Source organism: Pezoporus occidentalis, unplaced genomic scaffold (assembly GCF_034315485.1).
Source record: "Pezoporus occidentalis ecotype Australia unplaced genomic scaffold, CSIRO_AGI_Poc_V1 ctg139, whole genome shotgun sequence".
Taxonomy (NCBI): domain Eukaryota; kingdom Metazoa; phylum Chordata; class Aves; order Psittaciformes; family Psittacidae; genus Pezoporus; species Pezoporus occidentalis.
In genome coordinates this window covers 979600-1001262 of record NW_026913198.1, presented here as the reverse complement: position 1 = coordinate 1001262, position 21663 = coordinate 979600, and the positions used below count along the sequence as shown (strand labels likewise).

Here is a 21663-nt window from a genome sequence, read left to right as displayed (position 1 = left end):
CTTTTCATGATATTTAGATTATGGCTCCCGTCCAAGGCTCTGGTCCTCTGATTTCAAAGCAACAACTGCACAGCAAGAGTGCAACATTTTGCTCTAATCTACAACACAAATCTTATTAAAATGCAGTGAAGAGCCTGTATGGGCCTTTTTTTTTTTTTTGGGGTAGAGTCACTGCAGCTGTACAGATGTCTCAAATGTGCTGCTAAAATGGTTCACAGGACCTGGCAGAACAGCTGATTTCACTTTGATAAATGCTGTCAACATTAATTTCATGTTAGAAATAGACTTAGTCTTGATTCTTAAAATGATAGCTTAGTAAGTATATGTTGCATCTCACAGTTTAAAGTACACTGTCAGATTTCTCCAGATTTTACTGAGCTTGAACAATTAAGGTAGCTTGTTTTTCAATGTTAGTCCAAGGTTAAGGTTCTTGCTGCAGACCCATATCACAGCAAAATTGTTCCATTCTCTTTTTCCTTTCCATCCTGCCCCTTCATAATGAACAAAATCAAAAATCTTGCTATTCTGGTACAGGTGTATGAAAGACCTTTCTATCTTTCCTTTCTCATCACCAGTTTTTAAAGAGCCTATGAAGCAACTATATGATAATCCCTGGCAGTTCTTCCACTGATACATGCTTCCCTATGTGGGAAAAGCTGGTGGCTTGCAGATCATGATGTGGAAGGCAAAGGCAGACGAAAAAAGGTTATACTAAACTGTCTGGTCACAGGTAAGGGGGAGCTGCAACCACCATAGGTCTGGCAGGACAATGATTTATTTGCCTAAACAATGGCAGGATGCATTTTCCAGGAGTCTGATAAGGAAAACATCCTAAAACACACTATAAAAAAGAGTTTAGAAAGTTTTTTAAACTAAGTCACTTTCTTATAAATAATCCCCATTGAAATTTGCACTTAAAAAAAGAGATAATTCTTAGAACTTTTAACAATGCTAAATGCCACCTTCTCTTTCCAATTAAATTTTTGCTTCTGAATAGAGATGTATCATTTTACTGATAACAGGAATCTTTGTCAGAGAATATTTAAAGTCCAGTGATGGCAAATATAGTGCTAAGCTGATCACAGGGAACTTATTTCTATATTGCAAGCGAAGCTACACAGTAAAATTGTTGAAGTAGGCAACAGAGGGTTTTTTAAAGCACAGAACTTTGCAAGAAAGTAAGATCTTTGACCAAGTATTTCAGAATACTTTCACAAAACCATTTGAATATTGAGAAAAATGGTGGAATTTAATGCTAGTTGAAGTTGCAGGGCTTTTACCTCGAGTTTCCTCTCCAAACTATCTGAAGCCAGGAGTCTGCAATCACATTGGTCCATGCAAGTCTAACAGACAGCACATGGGATCAGGCTACAGGGCTCTCTAGCCAGGGTGCTGAAGTGAAAACCCAACTTTTTTTTCAGTTGGGTTTAAAGCCAATGTTTTAAAACCTCAAGATGTGCTTTTATAGCAATAAAATTGTAATGTCACATAAATATTTTAATACCCAGTTCTACTTTTTTAAATAAAAGCATATAGATTTTAAAAGTCTCTCACTGGCTAACATGGCCAGTCTCACAAAGCATACAGTATATGCTCTTTGCACTGAAGTCCACCTGAACTGAGTACGGCTTTTACATTGCCAAGATCTGACGCACTGAAGACTGTGCCCTGGCTCTATACAAGAAATACATTGCGTAGTTTTCCAAGATGTGTATTGTTATAATGGATGCATCTAATATATCCATTTTTCTCTTGGTTACTTACCTAAAACAATGGAAAGCTGAGCTGAATTGGATCCACGGGTCCAATTTTAATACAATGGGTATAAGAAACAGAACACAGAATAAACAGGGCAATGTAAAGAGAGCACTAAGAATTCCTCAAGAAAAATATACAACTTCTTGAAGTAACTAAGATCCCCAAGATATACAAAGACTAAAAACTCCTGGCAGTTCTCTGACTGAGACTTGAACACTATAATACTGTCTGTACTGTAATGGGGTTTCCCTTGGCTGTGCATCTTTAATGTTTGTTGTTGAGAACACTGACCTACAAAAACTAGGAGAAAAAAAAAACAACTAACTGATGATTAATGAATCCAGTATTTCTAAGAAATAAAGTACACCAAGTATACTGTTTTTTCAATTCAACATAATTTGAAATCTAGCAGTTTGAAAGAATCTTATAGGCTTCCAGATCCATCCCTTTATTATTATTAGGTCAAAACTAAAGGAGGAAAAATGTATTGCTATTTATTATTTGATACTGTAAAACACCCTAAAGCCCTCTGATGGACTTCCATCCTATGCACATATGTGCTGCACACAGACACAATTCCTTTCTAAAATTTCTTACAGTTTCTGTTAAGAAATTGATACCTTTTTAGGTAAAATGCTTTTTTAAACAGATTTCTATGCTTTAAAAGGTAACAACCTGTTAATATGCTGTCTTCCTAATGTCCATACAAAAATTGCCACATTATTTGTTGCTATGAAACAAAATTTCAGGATAGCTGATGGTCCTATGACAAGGTAATGTGCTATCATTGATCAATACAGCACTTGAACTCCAAACCTCTCTCAATTTCAGTAAGAAATGCTGTGGAAAGGTCTTTGGCTCAGAAAAAAAAAAACACTAAATTTTACAGTGCTCCCAGCAGGCTCTTTCTGATATGGAAAAATATAAGTACTCGAGGTAGCCCCATCCTCCCTGACTTAAACAATGAAAGAAGACAATTCAATTCAGGTCCTTTGACTCCAAGAAGAAGACAACATTGCCTCAAAGCAAGAAAGAAACTCAAACAAACAAAAGACCTGTAGGGCATCCTAGTATGTAAGACATCACCTACTTCAATCTGTTAACCCCGTCTAGTTCATCTGTGATAACCACGCAGTGAATTTTATTAAGAAATAATGACTCTGCTCCAGGATTGCCCACAATGACTTTCAAACAAATCTGCACCCTTCACTAGCAAGCACATGAGAACCTTTTCTTCAGGCAATCAGTGTTTCAAGCTCCAACAAGCTTCAAGTTGAACACAAAATGCCCAACTGAAAGGGCTATTAGTCACAAAGTTTAGATGTCTACCCAAGAATAATATGCATAAAATTACAACAGGACATTTTAGATTAACTGTGCTTCTAGCTAGGGAATTTTGGTGACTTCACAGCATTGCTATTTACACATTTCTGTATTTTACTGCCAGGCAAGGAGAGCAGAGCAGCAGCATTCCATGTATTTCTTCAGTGCACTACACGGCAAAATACTACAGTTCTGATCTTGTCATTCACAACACACTTTAGAGTTGTACTTACAGTTTCTTCTAACTATTCCATCCTGTGAGATTTTTCAGCACATTTTATTTCACATAAGCTGAATAACAGTTATCACAATGTCACCCCATAATTTACTAGTTATTTTAAAGGAAGTGTTAGCCTCTTACATGTTTCTACTCAGAATTATCATCAAATCACACTCACTATGATTCATTCAATTTCGTATTTTATCTAACATAAATGCTCTTTTATAAATGCAGTTTGAAATAGGAATGGATACTGCAGGACTGCTGTTCATTTTAGAAAGACATCTGCCTAATCAAAGAAAAGTAATAAAGCATAATGTAATATAGACAGATGTTACATACAGAAATACTACATATTAAGAATATGATTGTTGATATAGCTTACGAGATGGGGTAATAGTGCTCTGTTTCAGATTCCGAGCAGTAGAATAGCTTTCTCAGATACTCAACAGATTTTATTTAAGGTCCCAGAGGTGTAACAGTGAACCAATTTAATAGCAAGTAAAACTGCAGCATGATGCTCCAGTGCAGAATGCTCCATCTAAAAAGTGCAAACAGCAAGAAAAGAGCCGTTGCAGTTGGAGTTAATTTGAAATGTTGAGGTCTTTTAAGAACTGGCATTGAAATTCTTATGAAAAACCAAGAGAAAAGAACCCCAACACACCAAGATGCAGCACTGACTGGGGGTAAAAACTTTAGCATGAAACTAAGATCTGAAGACGTGTCTCTAAATCTATGTGCTGGTAGGCGACTTTAGGAAGGTCTCTTCCATGCTCTGAGCTCCATGATGAGTTCCATCACTCCTAAGGGACATGAGACCTTGTATTTGTTACACTGACTTCAATTGCAGGTTTCTTCAGGCAAGGACTGTCAGAGTCTGATTGGACTCTGCATATTATTTCATTAAAAAAAACAACAAAATGTCCATTTTGCTAAAACTGGAAGCTTATTCCAGCTGGCAAGAATACAGTTGTTACATCTTCCCTATGCCATGGATAGCCCTGAACACATTTAAATTAACAGACTGATTTTCAGCCAAGCTGATATTTATAGTCTGCTGTGGAAAGGCATTATGAAAAATATAATGTTGTCAAACTAATCACATTAATACAACATTGTAAACTAATGCTGCTGCTTTTGCTGGGAGAGACATGAACAATAAAAATTTATTGTAGAGGATACTTGCTGATTAAAAGAACTGTAAAGACTAAGGTGAACACAATTTTATTGTTCCAGTATAAAAAATTATAAGCTAATGTCAATGCAACTTATCTCCATGATCTCCAACATTAAAGTACTACAGCGAAACTAGCAAGCTATTGCAGTGAAAGCATGCATATGACATACAGTTACCTAGTATGTAGCTGTTATACCCATGATAGTAGCAAGAATCTAAGCGTAAAAATGCTGAAAGGCAGTTTGTGTTCAAGTTCTTTAAGGGCACAGAACAACAAATGATTTGAGATATCAAGGGCTGAAGCCTACCTAAAGAGACATGAATGAGACATAGCCTAGGAAACTGGGAAATTCACTTTTTGCCATATTAATATCATTTACCTGCTGTTCCAAACACATCATATTTGAGCTGAGGTTTCCTGAGGTTTAATGGCTACCCATTGTTAAATAATTTTTTAGATTACTTGTATTCATGCACAGAAAAAGAAAATCTTGGTTAATAAGGCTGTTATGAATACCTCACTGAGGAAACATTGCTCAAACTCTTCATGCACCCATAAATAACGTCAAAGACCTAAAGCTTTAACTGCAGGTCGTGTATTGTTAAATGTTCTGCTATCCCCACCTCTCCTTTAAGTGAGTATCACCCTATCACCCAAGAATTAGGAGATGCGAGCATCAGTGGCTCTGACATAAATAAGTTTTGGCTATCCTTTCTGAGGATGGTTTACATAAAGGAACACCTATTTGCTGACATCACACTTCCCTACAGTTGGCATCTTTCTATCATCTTTAAGGTGTAGGCAAGAGATGAGGGGTTTTGTGTATCTGGGCAACACAGCTGGTACATTCTCTTTCCACATATTTTCTTCATCAACTGCAGGAAGATGTTTCAGTGATCAGTATGGCCAAAAATTATGCTTCCATTATTCAGACACTATCATAGGTCCTATGTGAATTTATAATTTCTGTGGTAAGAAATGTAATACCTAACTGGTATTTCAAAGCACTTTTTAATAACGTGTATCAGTTTCAAGAGCCTATATATTCCACAGTTGCTTATACCTCACTGCCTCTCTATTTGTCAACCTCTGCTATTACTTAATGGAATTTAATTCAGAATATATATTCTACTGTACTTCAATACCTAAAAAATACTGTCTATATTCTATTATTCAAGACACAAAAATTATACAGGAAATAATTAACTGCTTTTTCATTACTATGCCATATACATATATATGTATATATATACATAAAGGTTGTGATACTCAATGCAAACCTATGGTAGCTTAAATGCTATCAAACTGCTACAGCTTGCTTAGTTCATAGAATTATTGGTTTTGGCTTACCCAAATCTGTAGCTTAATTCTTTTTTCATTTTTGAAAACTGTTTTTACTTTGAAATCGATCCCAACCGTGCTTACAAATGCAGACGTAAAGGAATCATCAGCATATCGGAACAAAAAGGAGGTTTTCCCAACACTGCTGTTGCCAATAATGAGCAGTTTGAACATGTAATCAAAGTTCTGGTCAGATGTTTCTTTCTGGCCATATCTGGAATCTTGAGCGGCTGCCATCTGTAATTCAAAATGAAAAGAAATTGTTTATTGTCTCTTGTATCGTATAAAACCAGAAACGTTCAGATTTTATTGGAGTTTTTGATATCAGATATTAATGAACTCAAGAAGAAGTTCACAGATGATTGATTAATTTCATGGTTCTTGTATCCATGGTAATAGTTCTGGTTGCAAACGAGAATGCAAATGTCCGTGGTGGCTGGTACTAAAAAAATAATTCTAAAAATCTGGGGGAGTTCTCGAGTATATAATTAAAAGAGCTACATTCAGAAGATGTGATGAATTAGCCAGACAGTGACATTACAAGCAAAGATACTTCACTTGAACAAGAAGGAAATAAGAGATGCATGCTATGACATGAGATATCTTTCCAAACAAAAGTTTAACATGTTTTAGATTTGATAAAATTCTCGAATCATTTATTTTACTGTAAATATGCTGCTGGCTTTTGTAATGCCTATCACTGTATTCAAAGTATTTTGCCTTTACCAGTTTTCAGTTTATCATGCCATTAAATAGTGAGTTTGGTATATACCTCTGAAATATTATTTTTTTTTTCCAATTTTACTCTATTTATAGTTTGGAATTTGCAATGAATATGAGCTATCAGTTGTTAATGTTTTCAAATTTGAGTCCTTAAAATACAGTTTCTAATCCATATAAAACCGCTGAATCAGCACAGATTACTGAACACTGCTAAACAGCAAGGCTATTTTGCTCTAGAGACTTCAAAAATCACAGGTTCCATTTATAAAAAATACACTTCTGGCTTTCAGGAGAGTTGCAGAAATTAACTTTAAAACCTGACCAAAATTCTGCCTGGGATGTTAAAAAATCAGATGGCAGAAATAAAGACCTTAGAACTAGGTAGTGTTTCACCTCATGTGCTTTTTGGGAAAAAATCTCATGTTTTTCGGGAGCCGGGCATGACTTTAAATTCTTGGAGTTTGGCAACACCAAGGTCAGCACTTTTGAATGCTGAATTCAGGCAGGAAGACAGACATAATATCCTAACACAAAGGTTTATAGAAAAGCAGGTCACCTCAAACCTTTCTAAACTAGACATCTCGGAGTGCATGCGAGCAGTCAGAGTGGTGAGCTGGAAACAGTGTGAGGGCTGCACAACAATCCACCTTCTCAGCAGAATTTCAATTACGGCATAAATTTTCTGGGCTAATTCTGCTGTCTCATAGCACAAACAGTATGCCAGCTTCTCTGAGCTACTGAAGAGGCATATAGAAGTGGGGACAAAAAGTCCCGAAGGAGACAATGGAAATAACAAGCTTATGAGAAAAAAAAGTCAGTATAAGCTTGTACTCCATAAAAAATGCAGTAGGGAGTGTTTGATTTCATAATTAGCCTTTTATTTGGTAGTGACTAAAGATCTTGATTAAATGTAGTCTTGGGTACCTATGTGCTTGCACCCTGAGTACTTGCATTGGCCTTAGCATTTATTCACTTTCACAGACATGCAACAAAGAAGTTTTAGAACAAAACCCTAAATATTAGCTAGAATACACACCACTATTTTTATAACTTTCTGATTTCTAGACAAAAGGAGATCATGTTAACCTTCACTACTCTCCCTCATTTTTAAACTATTCGGGGATATTTTGCTTAGAACATGAGAAAATCAAATGCTGCTTATTCCTGTCTAATCACAACTGGCAATAAAGTGGTAAGAGTATGTTGATATTGTGTTTGCAACAGTTTGCAACAAGTCAATAATTTCAGCAGCCAAAAGACTGTGAAGTGGTTGTGGATGCCAGTGTGCAACCTGTACACTTGGCCAGCAGCCTGATCTGCTGCCCTTCTGGCTCCTACCTGCAATGCAACAGCTGAAACCGGAGATTAGAAACCACTTCTAGCAAGAAGAATAATCTCCTTTCTTGATTTTTTGATGTCCTAGGAAGCCTCCCACATAGCTTTTTCAACTCACTTAAGGTTTACAAAAAGGGAGTTTAACTTTCATTGCTGCCTTCAGTCCTATGTGCCTTACAAATCATCACCACATACTTTAATGCCTATTACTTCAGAAACAGTATGAAACAGTATGATTCAGTCAGGAAAGGTATCAGGAGACCTGGATTCTAACAACAGTCTCGGTAAATTTTGTACATTATGTAGCCTTACTGAGTAAGAACTTGTTTCCTGCGGCTGGTTTTAAATGCAGATTTTTGCCACAGAGAGATTTCAGTGCTCCTCTAAATTTATGTGCATTATCCATGGAATAGTTTCCTTAATAGTTCTTAAAAAATAGTAGTAAAAATAAAAAACACACACACACAACCAAAAAAAAAAGAAACAAAAAAAAAAACACCAAAAAACATCTTCACTATGCCATAAGCTTATGGATTCATTACTTGCAGGGTCATAGGCAGAATTATGGACAAGCTAAACACAGAAGTGCAGCCAGCTTCTATTTCAAAGCATGCCTGGCTATTACAGAAGGCAGAAGGCACAGAAAAGGCACGGGAAAGGACTAATTTCTGTACCTCCCACCTGAGAAATCATGAGCTCTTGATAATTCAAAATGTTTGAAAAGACCACTTTAGCCTAGGGAGACAGTCTCCCTAGATTACCAATAGCAATCCTTTCTTGTGTCCAAAACCCAAATGACTTTTAGAAAAGTACTGGTGCCTTCATGAGTCTGGAGGAACATCAAACTCAGGACATGTGTTAAGACCTTGCTATTACTTCCCCAACTTATTCATTCTGTACTAAGCACAAAGACAGATTCTTCAGAATACAAACTCACATCACCTATATCAGGCTCCCACCCTAAATGATACTCTAGAGTATTTTTTTGCTGACTGTAAGGGAAACCCAAGATATTTGGTCCTCTTGAACTTCTGGAATATGTCTGCAGTGTTTTCTCTGTTTTAAATGCAAGCTGCTGACTTCCAGTAACTATGGGATGCACTGCAGCCCTCCTGCTCATGTATTAATGTGTCAGCTCACTCCTAACAGGAGTTGTCCCAGCTACGGAGGCACTTGGCAAAGAAATGTGAAGAAGATAGTGCTGATGCTATGTTCTTCCTTTGGAAACAATGCTGGAAATAATCACCAGGAATGACATGTTCATCCCTGTAATTAAATACTACATACATGGACAAGAACCAAATAAACATGCCAACCTCACTAACATTATGATATTCTGTTTCCAAGAAAGCAAAACTCTTTCATTTATTTTCACAAAGTTCTCTCATATGATTGAATGCATATATTAAACACCCATCAATTTCAGCAAAACACATTAACTTTTCTCTGCCATAAAATTTTGTCCTCATTTAGTAGAATTGAAGACAGAATATATAAGAGTATTTTCATTAGCATATTGCATATTTATTTTTTTGTAGAAGGAGTCCCTATTTCAGATCCCTACATCCATTAGGATTTCAGTACCAAAGGCAGTCTCAGGCCACCTCCTAGAGAGTTTAGGAGCAGGTACGATTCCCCCAGCCTCCTAGAGGATTTAGGAGTAGATATGTCCACAGCTAGAATATGGTCCAAGGACAAAAAAGGATGGCTTCCCTGCTTACAGCACATCTTGAAATACCTAAATGTGCATTATTTATTGGCATAGGAGAGTTTTATCATTAGGCAGAGTTTTCTGTATCATACCCAGGTACTTTTCAAGTCTTGTGTTCAGCTGTTCCCTTGATCTCAAAAGAACAGGTTAAAACAGGGCAGGGTTGAGAACCAATGTGAAAAAATATGTGTTCACCTTCACAATAATAACAAAACACTTGGCTGTGTTAATCTCTTTATGGCCATAGAGGACCTCATTCATTGACAGAATTAATTTGATCAGCTTTCTCACTTAATTAGAGCAGTATGCCATGAGCTCCCTGAGCTGCACATAACTTCAGTTTGCACTTATGTATACACCCCACTCTGAATGCCCAATGCAGGATGAATTTGCCCTGGCAAATATGATGCAAAAGGCAAGAAAAACTGGAACTGAAAATATTGAGGTTCACTCCTTTGTGCACTTCACAGTGTTTTATTTCAAAAAAACCTGAACTTCCTACACACTCAATTTCTGTGAAGTGACCTTTTTGCATTTTGTAAAATATAGTTACTTAAACATAATAAATGGATACTGAAACAATTAGATACAGTTGGAAAATTTAATGTTTGTAACTCACTGGACCACATGTAGGATGCATTACAAGTGAGTTGTCTTTAATGTGCAGATCAGATGTCACCACCAGAGTCAAAATGTTACCATGTTCTGTATTTATAAGAACACTATGACAACATAACCCAGTCATGAAAAGCTCAATTATTTTCAAGGTATACCAGATGAATAATCTAGAGATTGGGGTTTATTCCTAACTCTTTCAGGGGTATCCTATGACTTTTTTCTTTCCTTTTTTTCTATGTCTTGAGCAAGCTGCTTCAACTCTTACTTCTTGTGTTCTGTCAATTAATACCTCAATATCCACAGATGCAGGCCACAGCCAATTCTCACAAATCCTTATCATCTAATTTTTAACTGAGCATTTAATAATTAATTTACTGTCCATGCTCTTCTGTACCATTAATCGCAAGATACATCATAGACAAGAGGAAGTTCTGATGGGAAAAAAGATCGTGCATTAGTTTCTATCAAACCTCGAAATTTTTAAACATGGGAAAAAAAAAACAAAACAACAACAAAAAAAAAAAAAAAAAAAAAACAACAACCAAAAACAGAGCTTTGTCAGATCCATAATATACCAAGTCACAGTGCTGGATGGTCAGTGGATGATGCTGATGACCCAGCGCTGACAACAGCTCAGATCCATCAGATGACCTAGAGACAGGGGTTCTGGGGCTACTGCTCTCACAGGAATTTCACACAGTTCCTCCTGTGAAGCAAGCAGGCTGATTTACTGGGGTTTTTCTACTCTTGGTGTAAGGCTGGTTGGTTAAGGAAATAATCTTAACTTTTTTTTATCAGATACACACACTGTCTATGAGACTTCTGGTGATTTTGTGTTAATGTATTTTGCGTCTGATTTGTTTGTCTTTCCTCAGTATTAAAGTTCCAGTAATTAATAGAAATTACTGTCACACACACTGCTACATCTTAATAAATTAAACTAGTAATTCATAAGACTTAAGAGTTCAGTGGACAATGTGCCAGCCACTTATTTGGAATATACGGATTGCCAGCCATCTGCAGAGCACAGCTTGTGAATCAATGTACTTGGCAGCATCAAGAGAAGCTTATCTGCTTCAAGGTATTATGAGGTTAGATTCATGAATATGTGTAAGCATATTCAGCATAACCAGCATAACCCAGTCTGAAAAGTTAGACACGCAAAGTTTTACTATAAGCAGTGTACTGAAATGCCAAATTGGGGAATATCAAGAAGAGAGAGGTGAATTCTAAAACATTTTAAAGAAACTCTACTTGTTTCGTATCAGTAGAAGCAGCATGGATGTGGCCACAGTGCTGGCAGATGCCCAGGACTGCAGAACACAACAGTAAAGAACAGCAGTAAGGAATAGTTTTGGCAAGGCTCTAGCACTGGATGTGGATGAATCTACTTTTGGTGAGTTAGAGCATTATCCCACATTTGTCATTCTTTAACCTAAATTTACCTTCTCCATGAAAAGGGTAGCTTAAGAATGCTACAATCAAATCAGTTAAGGAGTGAAATTTGAAGTGAATGAATCAGTGTATGAATCGCTGAGAAATTCCCACTGAACCTTCACTTCTGAAAGTACCAAGAAAGCCTTACAGAAAACTGCTGAGAGCTACACAGATATTTCAATAAATTCAGATGAATACAAACCACACAGACTTCCATGTTTTTCAGAAAAAGAGAGTTCATCGCTTTTGACTTCAAACCCAAAGCCCTCTTCATGGCCATAAGCACTACTAAGACTAACTTCTGTTTTTGAAAACATGGCTAGAAAAATTAAAAGTAGTTACGAACTCTGACACAGATCCAATTATACCCAGCAGATGACAACAGCAAACTTTTATACCAGGTGACTCCTCTTCTGGAAGGACTTTCTGGGCTTCCTTTCTTGTAACTGTTGGCCCTTCTTGCCTACAGAGAAATGGCATGAGCTTCAAACAAAGAATTCATAAAAATATAAAGACAGTGACACCACACAGGCCCTTTTCTCATCCTGCTAAAATACTTTAACTTTTTAGTTTTCTATTTAATTGCTTCTTGATGGAAATTTGAAAAAAAATGCTTAAACTCTTCTCAGAGTTGCTTTTGTCATGATCAAGAGACATATACTTGATCACTCCTTCTGTTGTTCTAGAAGTCAGAGATGGTAGCTCTGTAACACACTGATCTATAAATTTGTTGTGTCCAAAAAGGAAACTTCATTTCATGTAATAGGAAATCAGATAGCTTAAAGAGATAAGTCAAGCAATTAGGTCAGCCAGTCTATATTATATTTGAACAAGGATCAACCATATTAGCTAATGTTGGAAAACAAAAGGACTCTTAAGAAGAAGAATCCCCAATAAATATAGTTTTACTGGAATCTTTAATAAGACAAAATGTATACTGAGAATAGTGTAAGTAGAAGAAAGAAGAAAAAACATGCAGAAACAACAGAAAATTAAGCCTCATCTACTAGACTGCATTTTCGTATCTTGGAAAAATCCAGATGGTTGTGATTATTATTTTGGATGAGATATGCTTAAAAATAGACAGTGTTTGGCCATTTCAGCAGCCTTGAAAAAGTGGAAATTTTAGGGTCTTTTACAGCACTCTGCTATCTCTTTTTACCCTTAGGGTGTGATTTTTGACAACTTTCCTTCCATTATGTTTAACAATAATTCTGTCTGTACTTTTTTATGATTTGTCTAATTATATAAAAAAAAAAGAAGCTGTTCTCTGATGTGTCAAGTACATATATTTTTCTTTTCTATATGGATTTTAGATTTTATTATAATGCTGTGCCATCATTTTGTTTCCACAACTATTTAATAACATCAGTTCAACACCCACCAAAACCACCAAATGCAATAGTGACCAAAGTGTAGTTGTCATCCTTTATTAGCAGAATTTGCTTTTAATGAAATGCTCTCCAAAGCCAATACGTACTAGGCATGACTTCAGTACCTCAATAAGCGTGTGTACATAAGTTGCAAATACCACAAAAACATTTCCAACATATGCATGTAGCATGCAGAATTGGGTATTTTAAACTGCATCCTAATTATTGTTGTTCCCCCATCAGAAAACTGAAAGACCTTCTTACTGAAGAATAGCTTATTTCTAGTGCATTTCTTTAGTTAAAAGGTTTCAGCATGTGTCATCTGAACAATCGCTCTGCAAAAGATTTATAAGATTATCGGTCTCCCTCCAAAGTCAAGCAAACCCAAGTCCTTATTAGGATAACTTAAGATTTCAGACTTCTTTTTGAGCATGCATATTGAAAAGATGTTGATCTTCCCTTCAGGCTGAAATCTTATTACTGATGGAGTAGACATCCATCAGGAAATATATCAGCTAAGAAAGCTGTACTTTATAACTTAAATCACAACAGCCTGCAAAGCGCTCTTTCCATTCTTTAAAATCAGCGGGATTGATGTTACCAATTCACTGGTAACACGACTGATCTTCCATTAAAAAAGTAACTGAAGTACAGTTCAGTGTAAACTGGTTTGTTCCATACGGTAGTAACTGCTAAAAACTCTCCATAACCTAACCAGTATCTCTACAACATCTGTTTCTCCAGTACTAAGAGGTATTATACTTTTACATATAAATGAGCTGCTAAAAAGGGGCCATCTCTTTGCTATCCCCAGTTCTGGCCATGAGCCTCGCGCAGGAGGATAACCGTTCATTGAAGAAACAGGTGGAGATACCGTGCAACTTCCTGTGCATCCAGGGAAGACCTCATCCCCCAACACGATACACTCGCTCATTCCCAGGGGACAGCGCTCAACGGGCAGTGTCTGTAAAACACAGTTGAGGCTGCCCGAATGAGACTGAAACCCACCCGCGGCCGGCTGGCGGCACAGCCACGGCTTTCCCGGCTCCCCTCACACAAGGGGCGTCCTCACCCTCCTCCTCCTCACACCCCCTGGCCACCAGCGGGCCCGGCGGCCCTGCCATGCCGCTGCAGATCGGAGGGGCACCTGCTCCGTCCCCCCGGGAGCCCGGCTCTCGGCCGCGCTGCGCCTGCCGCCCCCCCTCGCGGGTCGCTCGGCCTCGGCCCTTGGACCGACCTGCATGGGCGCTTCGTGCCTCATGGCCGAGCGCGGCCCGCCGCTCGCTCTGCCGCCGCCCGCTCGCGTACGCCAACAGCCACCGCCGCCGCCAGCCCGGGCTCTGCTGAAACCCCGCGTCGCGATCAGCACCGGAGCTGTCCCCGCTCCTCCCCGGCACCGCCCCTCTCTCCCGCCTACCCCGGGGAGCTGTAGTCCCTCTGTCCCACTCCCCCGTGCCCGCCGCCGCCGGGGCTGGAAGGAAGGACTACAACTCCCGGCGTACTCCGCGGACCACCGCCAAAGAGGAGGGCACAGGGGGCGGTGGCCGGGCGAGAGGAGCGCTTTGAGAACTTGTGTGGGGGCCACTGAGGGCGGTGGTGGAGTGACACGCCGGGCGGGGCAGGGCACGATGGCGGGATGGGGGGCGCGGCAAGCAGCAACGGAGCTAGAGGAGCCGGCAGGGTCCTTTCCGAATGCCGGCGGCTGGCACGTCAGGCAGCGTGGGCTGCGGGAGTTGCTCGAAGGAGTGCCGCAGACAGTCGCTGCTCCCGGGCCATGGCCTGCACCACGGCAGGCAGCGAGGGGGTGGTGGTCGGGAAGCACCGACGCTGCACGGGCGAGTCTCGACCTTGTGCTCCTGGACCACGCCAGGGGCGGAGTCGCTCCTCCCTGCCAGCAGGGGGCGCCCTGGAGTAGTGGTCCTCCCTGGGGCTGAGCGAGGCCGGGCACCCTTCGGCATGGTGGCTGCTGGTTAATGGTTTTTCTGTGGTGTAGTGACAGCCCCTGCCTACACCAAGACTTTTCTTGGTCTTCTCTGGTTGTCCCTGCTTTCCTCACCTGATTTTTCTCCAGCCTTTGACAAACGGTAGCAGGCAGGCGTCAGGGTTGTTCAATGGCAGCAGCCCGATGTTGACATGGTGTCACTGCTTCTGGGCAGTGGTACTCAATTTTGATGGCAGTATGGAGGTCATCGTGAGGAAATGTTAACAAAGCAGCCAAAAAGCACATCTTCTGCATGGTTTTTATTGTCCAAGAAGGTGTTTTAAACATCTTTATTGGCATAACGTCATATTTTTCATAACCCCATCCTCTAATGCATAGTCCATACACATTTTGGGGCCCAAATATATGGGACCATAGAATCATAGAATGTTTTGGGTTGGAAGGGACCTTAAAGGTTATCTATTTCCCCCTGCCATGGGCAGGGACACCTTCCACTAGACCAGGTTGCTCCAAGCCCCGTCCAGCCTGGCCTTGAACACTGCCAGGGATGGGGCATACAACTGTGTTCCCCAGCAATGAGGTATCCATTGTAAACAATCTGTGTATAAGGGGTACTAATGTTACAAGAATAATGGCATTAAAGACATAAACTAAACCAGAGACTTCAAGACTTCATAATGCTAAAATGAGTTAAAGGACACAGCAACCTGTGAAATAACTTGAAATTGTTCCTTATATGATCTAGGACTCTGTTATGACAGTGCATCATACACAAATTCTTACGTGAATAAGAGCCAAAGGAATAATTCAGAATTTTTTAAAACTTTCGATTTGTTTGGTCCTATTTGGGAAGTTTCATTCGTACAGGGAATGTCAATCCATAGTTCAGATGGGGATTAATCTGTAGTCAAAAGGATTACTCCCTAGAGCAAGGTCAGCATGACTAAATCCTGGATTTCTCACTCATACTGAAAACAAGCCAATAAACAGATCAGTCTTGTAACCTACTTGTGAGTAATACTCATACATGAATGTGTCTTCATAGCCTGCATATAAACAATGTGTGAAAGTCCAGGCTGGGCCCAAAAATCCCTGGGTCATCTGATGTCAGGCTGCTAAATCTGGCATCAGGAACTTAATAGTTTGGTTTCAGTCAGCTAAAATTCTTCCTTCCTTCTAAATGATAGCATATATAAATAGTGGTGCATTCAGCTTTTAGATTTGGCTTTTTCTCCGCTCCTGAAAGGGTAAAGATGAACCATGGGTTTAAGCAGCAGAGGTGGCTCATGCTGGGATGTCAGCCCAAGGGTTGAGAGCTGGATGCTGTCTGGGCAGGGAGGGAAGGGCAGGAGAAGGCAGCTGCGGTGGCTGAGGCAGCAGGAAAACATCAGCCTGCCTTGCAGGCTACCCACTTCTATGTATGTGGTATGTGTTGTATAAAGTAAATCACCTTTGGGATCTAGGACATAGGCAAATTGTATAATAGAGACATCAATATGGATTAAAATGTATGTCAGAAGAAATTTCATTCTAGCTCTGCAGATTTTTAATTTCTTTAGAGCTATTTAAACCTACCCCACCATAACATAAAAATAGGAATTAAGTGGAGGTTTGTTCAAAGGAATGATATATGCCATCATGCATTTTTGCAGCCAGTTCTTTCTGGCATGAAACACTGAATGTTACTCTTTCTGATAATACAGGCATGTAGACATCATCAATTTTCTCAACATTTTAGACCACCTGTATGTGTGCATGCATGCATGAGCATGCTAAGAGTAATTTTTTTAATCCATGTGATTTATTCTTCCTTTTGGTTTTAGACAGATACATGCCAAAAAAAATCATGAATAACAACCATTTCACTCTGAAAGCATGGAACATTATATTTGCTATCAGTTGCAATTAGGGAAAAACAGAGAAAACTCCCTTTTATTTAAAATATTGGTTTATGGAGCTTTATTTTTAACAAAGTAATATAAATATACTATACAATCATGAATATATGAAACTATAGCTTTTCATGAAACAGTTCTCATTTTGTAATGTTTAAATTTTAGCTAAATAGATTTTTGAAACAGTGGATTAAAGTACTCGGAGAAGCTTTTTATTTCAGAATTTAGAGAACATATACTCTGAGTTTATTATTCTATTAAACTTTTAAAGTAGATTTACTGCAGATACTGTATTAGAAATTGCAAGACTTAACTGGTGCTGGGTTCCCAAATTTATCCCAAGACAAACATCCTCCACATCTTTTTACTGTATTGACATTTATCTTAGCATTGAAGTCTCTAAGCAACCTCTCACCTAAAACCTCCATACAGGGAACTATCAACAGAACATAAAGTAGGATTAGTTTTTAGATTGTCATATGTCGTTCTTTAAAGCAAGGGATCAGCTTTTTTTTTCACTAAAAATGTCAAAGTTAGCAGTATCTCTGCAAAAATAGCACCTTTCTGTTTCTTTGCTTAATTTTTAAAGGCATAAAAATGCAAGAAGTAATGGTGACACTTTGCATGTGAGTTGGAAAGACCATACTAGGTTTTTTTTTAATTCCTCAGATTTTGTTTATTATTTGTCTTCTGGCAGCAATTTTGTCCTTTTCTTGCTGTCTCCTTCAGAGGCTTTTGAAGATGGTATGGAAAAGAAATCGACCAGAATTGAACTCCATAATGCTAGACAGAACTACAGTTTTATATCTCAAGCATCTTAGTCCACTGGCATGCTGTGACAATACTCCTTAATACCCTTGTTCACAGAGTGCTGTGTTTGTGGGGCAGGTTTTTCTGTTGATCACTAATCACTGTTTTACAGTATGTAAACATTTTTGGAACATGGTGTATTTGGAGCTCTCTTCTGTACATAATTACTATGAACAAGCTATTTTCACCAGGTGCTAATATACAGTTTAATAAAATACCTAATTCTTTTAACCAGGAACAGTAGAAACACTGCAGAAGTAGTCATGAGCATCGGTTCAGGTTTTCAGTTACATTGGTTATACTACCTCCTTTTCTTCTGCTAAGACTCAGCAGGAGGGATTTTTTTTTTTTTTTAATTTTTTATTTTTTTACATCAAATGCTGGATCGTGGAATGCACAGAACAAGTTAATTATTATTTGCTAATTTGGACTAAGGAGAAAAGGAGAAATTTTCATTTTCCTTAGGTGATGGCAAAATAATTCAAATAATATATGTTATCACAAAAGCTAACTTAGAATGAGCATGCTGCCCAGGAGATAGCTAGTATGGTCAGTCTGCCTTATTTAGATGTAGAACAGTGTGATTTTAGGACATTTTTCAATCTTTGTAATGCAATTTGTTTTTTGCTCAAAACACTAATTTTACAGTACATGCCCATTGCAAAAAATCTGTGGGGACTTCTCCTCAGGCTGGAAGACAGATAAACTACATAGAATATTGTCATGGGGTAAACCATGGAAGTTGCTACTTTTTCAGCATATGTAGATGCTTCACTGCTGTACCAGTGCTTGGTTTTGTGACCTTTCCAGACTCTCTGAGTCCTTAAAATCACAACGGATGAGACTCACAGATCAGGCCGCATGACAGGATGCTGCTGATGCATGACCTGGAGATGCCACAATGGGGAATGAGAAAGCAGTGACTAAAGGAGCAAGTCTGATGTTCATCATGTGAGACTTGACAGGTCTGCATTACAATGAAAGACAAATAAATGGTTCCTGTCAGTGAAGTTTTTGTTTTTTTTTCCTTCTACTTCTTCTTAGAATAGATGATACTTTCAGTCTCATCCTTGTTAAACCCTGTAAGCGTTAAAACTGTGACACAGAACTGAAATGCAGGTTTTAATTCTGTGAGTAAGGGACCGGTGTAAATCACTACATTTCTGCCATTGATGGAAATGAGTACTGGGTGATCTGTCTCTGCAGTGTTGTTGCCATGGCTATGGGGTCATAGTACCAGATATGCCATTACATTTCCTGCATCCTTATGTTCCACGTGCAATAGTTTCATTGGTGTTTTGAAGAGGGAAAATTTGCACTGTTTTTAATTTTCTGTTGCATAGCCTGCTGTCTTGACTTCAGTAAGCTCACTTGGGTCTGTGGGGATCAAACAGGCATTTTATGCATCAGCCTTTGTAGGTATCTCGTTTTGCTACATGTGCTGGGGCTGGAGAAAAAAAGCTTCATACTCTTGACTTCAGTCAGCACCTAATCTGAGCACTCACACCACTGTGCATTTGCATGTCTCTGCAGGCAAGGGACAAACTGCTACCTGGAGTGGAAGAGGTACTTCAAGTCTTCCAGCACAATTTTTGGTGCAAAGTGTAACTTTAACAACCTTGAAAACGTCTGCTCAGCTGTTTTCTGAACAAGGGCTTTAAACTCAGGAACTGCATGCCATTCAAGATGAAGACCAAAGCACTGTATATTCTTCATGATGGAACAGGTTATAAAGGTTATTCAAATAATAGAAATAAACCCAAGTTTGGAATTGTGCATAAATCTGTAGAGATACTTAGTAGCAGTGCCTGCGTCATCTATGTAAAAAATACACCTTAATTACAAATTAAATTGCTTTTGTAATGCTTTTGCAGCATGCTTCCCATTCATTTTAAAGTGTCCTCTTCCTAAGCTTTCTGTATATGAGGTTGTTTGACTGTTCATGCTCTTCTGTACCATTAATCGCAAGATACATCATAGACAAGAAGAAGTTCTGATGGAAAAAAAAGATCTTGCATTAGTTTCTATCAAACTTTTTAAACTATCAAAATTTTTAAACATGGGAAAAAAAAAAAACAACAACAACAATAAAAAAAAACAACAACAACAAACAACAGAGCTTTGTCAGGTCCATAATATACCAAGTCACAGTGCTGGATGGTCAGTGGATGACGCTGGTGTCCCAGTGCTGACAACAGTTCAGATCCATCAGATGACCTAGAGACAGGGGTTCTGGGGCTACTGCTCTCGCAGGAATTTCATGCAGTTCCTCCTGTGAAATCATTTGTGCGCTGCTAAACCAGTTGTTAAAACAGCGTAACAGCAAATGCTGTGTAAGGAATCTGGCTGCGTTGAGTTCTGCAGAATGACCAAGGGAAGCAGCAGCCATAAACAAAGGGGTTTGGCCTCTCAGACCAAACAAGCTGATTTCCTGGGGTTTTTGTACTCTTGGTGTAAGGCTGGTTGGTTAAGGAAATAATCTTAACTTTTTTTTAATCTCACACACACACTATCAATGAGACTTCTAGGGATTTTGTGTTAATGAATTTTGCATCTTTTTTGTATGTCTTCCCTCAGTATGATGCCAGCATAAAGCTTCCAATAATTAATGGAAATGACTGTCACACATACTGCTACAGTTTGCTGGTTCATCTACAGTTCACTGGATTTTCTTTTGAAAGTTTATGCTACACTAACTATAGACTGAAGTAAAAAAGAAGGTGGAAAGGAGAAACAGTTTAAAGTGTATAGGCAGATGGCATTTTTTTTCAGCCAAATATGTAAAAATGAATGGAAATGTAAAAATGAATGGAAACAGGAAAAAAATACACATATATATTGACCTCTAGCTCTAATTTAATTTTACTTGTTTTTTCTCATCTAATAAGCATTTCAAGATAGAAACACAGTTGCTGCTAATGATATCATGGTGATTTTATCAAGTACTTCCCATGAATACTCTGCAGCTGTGTTAGAAAAGGATGTTGTGGCAGGAAACAACCAAATAGCTATTTTTGGGTCCCTTAGCTATGCATGACTCAGGAAGAAAAAGAATCATTACTTGATTTTCTATTCTGCCTAGGTACTTTAAAAGCCAATCACTAGGCCTACTCAGACATCAGTCTTGTTTCATCAGGCCGATGAAGAATAAGCCTCTAGAGGTCAAATGTGAGGGTGTGATTCTGTGAGATGCTGATCCCCTGTAGATCTCGTTAGCTTTCAGTTAGAAGCATCCACCTTCTCTTAAGTCTGAGAGAAATTCAGAATCAAATAAGGAGCCCCAGCTTGGTCTTACACATCATATCATTTGGAGTCTGTAAAAGCAGTCAGTAATTTTTTTCACCAGGGTAGAGATGTTGAGTGGTTGGTAGATTCCATATATGATTAACAACATATTGTCTGCCTCCATTTTACTCCTTCCACACTTCACCTTCTTCCTTGTTATATGTGCAGTACATTATCATGCAAGGGAGCTGGCAGTAGCCCCTAACATTAGGTCGCCATTATTTTCCATTAAAGGATTGCTTTTTAACTGTTCCAGAGAAATCATCACAACCTATATTCCTATCATATCTTTTCATCTGTTTGGAAAAAGCACTGGGGGAGGGGAAGGGGGGGTTGTCATATGTGAGTATGTCCAAATTTTTAATGTCTGTTTCCTTCTCTTGCTTTTGTTCATTGCAAAATTGTACCTATCACCAAAATAATAACTCAACATGAACCTCTGAATCTAAGCGCAGGCTCAGCCATAGTAACATGGTTTAGCTCATTTTGCTGGCAATACTAGGGGAATGCTCATTTGGCACACAGAAGGAATTAATCAGGAAGGCAATCAGGCTGTTTGTATGGTCTGTCCCACATGCTCTGGAACCTTCAAAATATGTAGAAAGTGAGACTATAAAGGCAAGTATATAACGATGGGATATAAGAGATTCATATTTTGCAAACAAACCCCTTTCTACCGTGATGACTTCTCTGTAAGGTATCAAGCAAAATATT

General features: G+C 38.7%; 1 protein-coding gene across 2 annotated transcripts in view; it reads right to left on the bottom strand.

Moving 5' to 3' along the window:
* The window catches only part of RAB3C (RAB3C, member RAS oncogene family), a 200208-nt gene extending 185812 nt beyond the window's left edge, over nt 1–14396 (bottom strand). For both annotated transcript variants that reach the window (XR_009962993.1, XM_062609532.1), the window contains exons 1-2: nt 14255–14396; nt 5830–6057 (exon numbers count right to left, since the gene is read on the bottom strand). Coding sequence is in view for 1 of the 2 variants with exons in the window: in XM_062609532.1 (XP_062465516.1) it covers nt 5830–6057; nt 14255–14278 (252 nt within the window). In the remaining variant the exon portion in view is untranslated. The remainder of the gene's footprint in view (nt 1–5829; nt 6058–14254) is intronic.
* Between the last annotated feature and the right edge of the window lie 7267 nt (nt 14397–21663).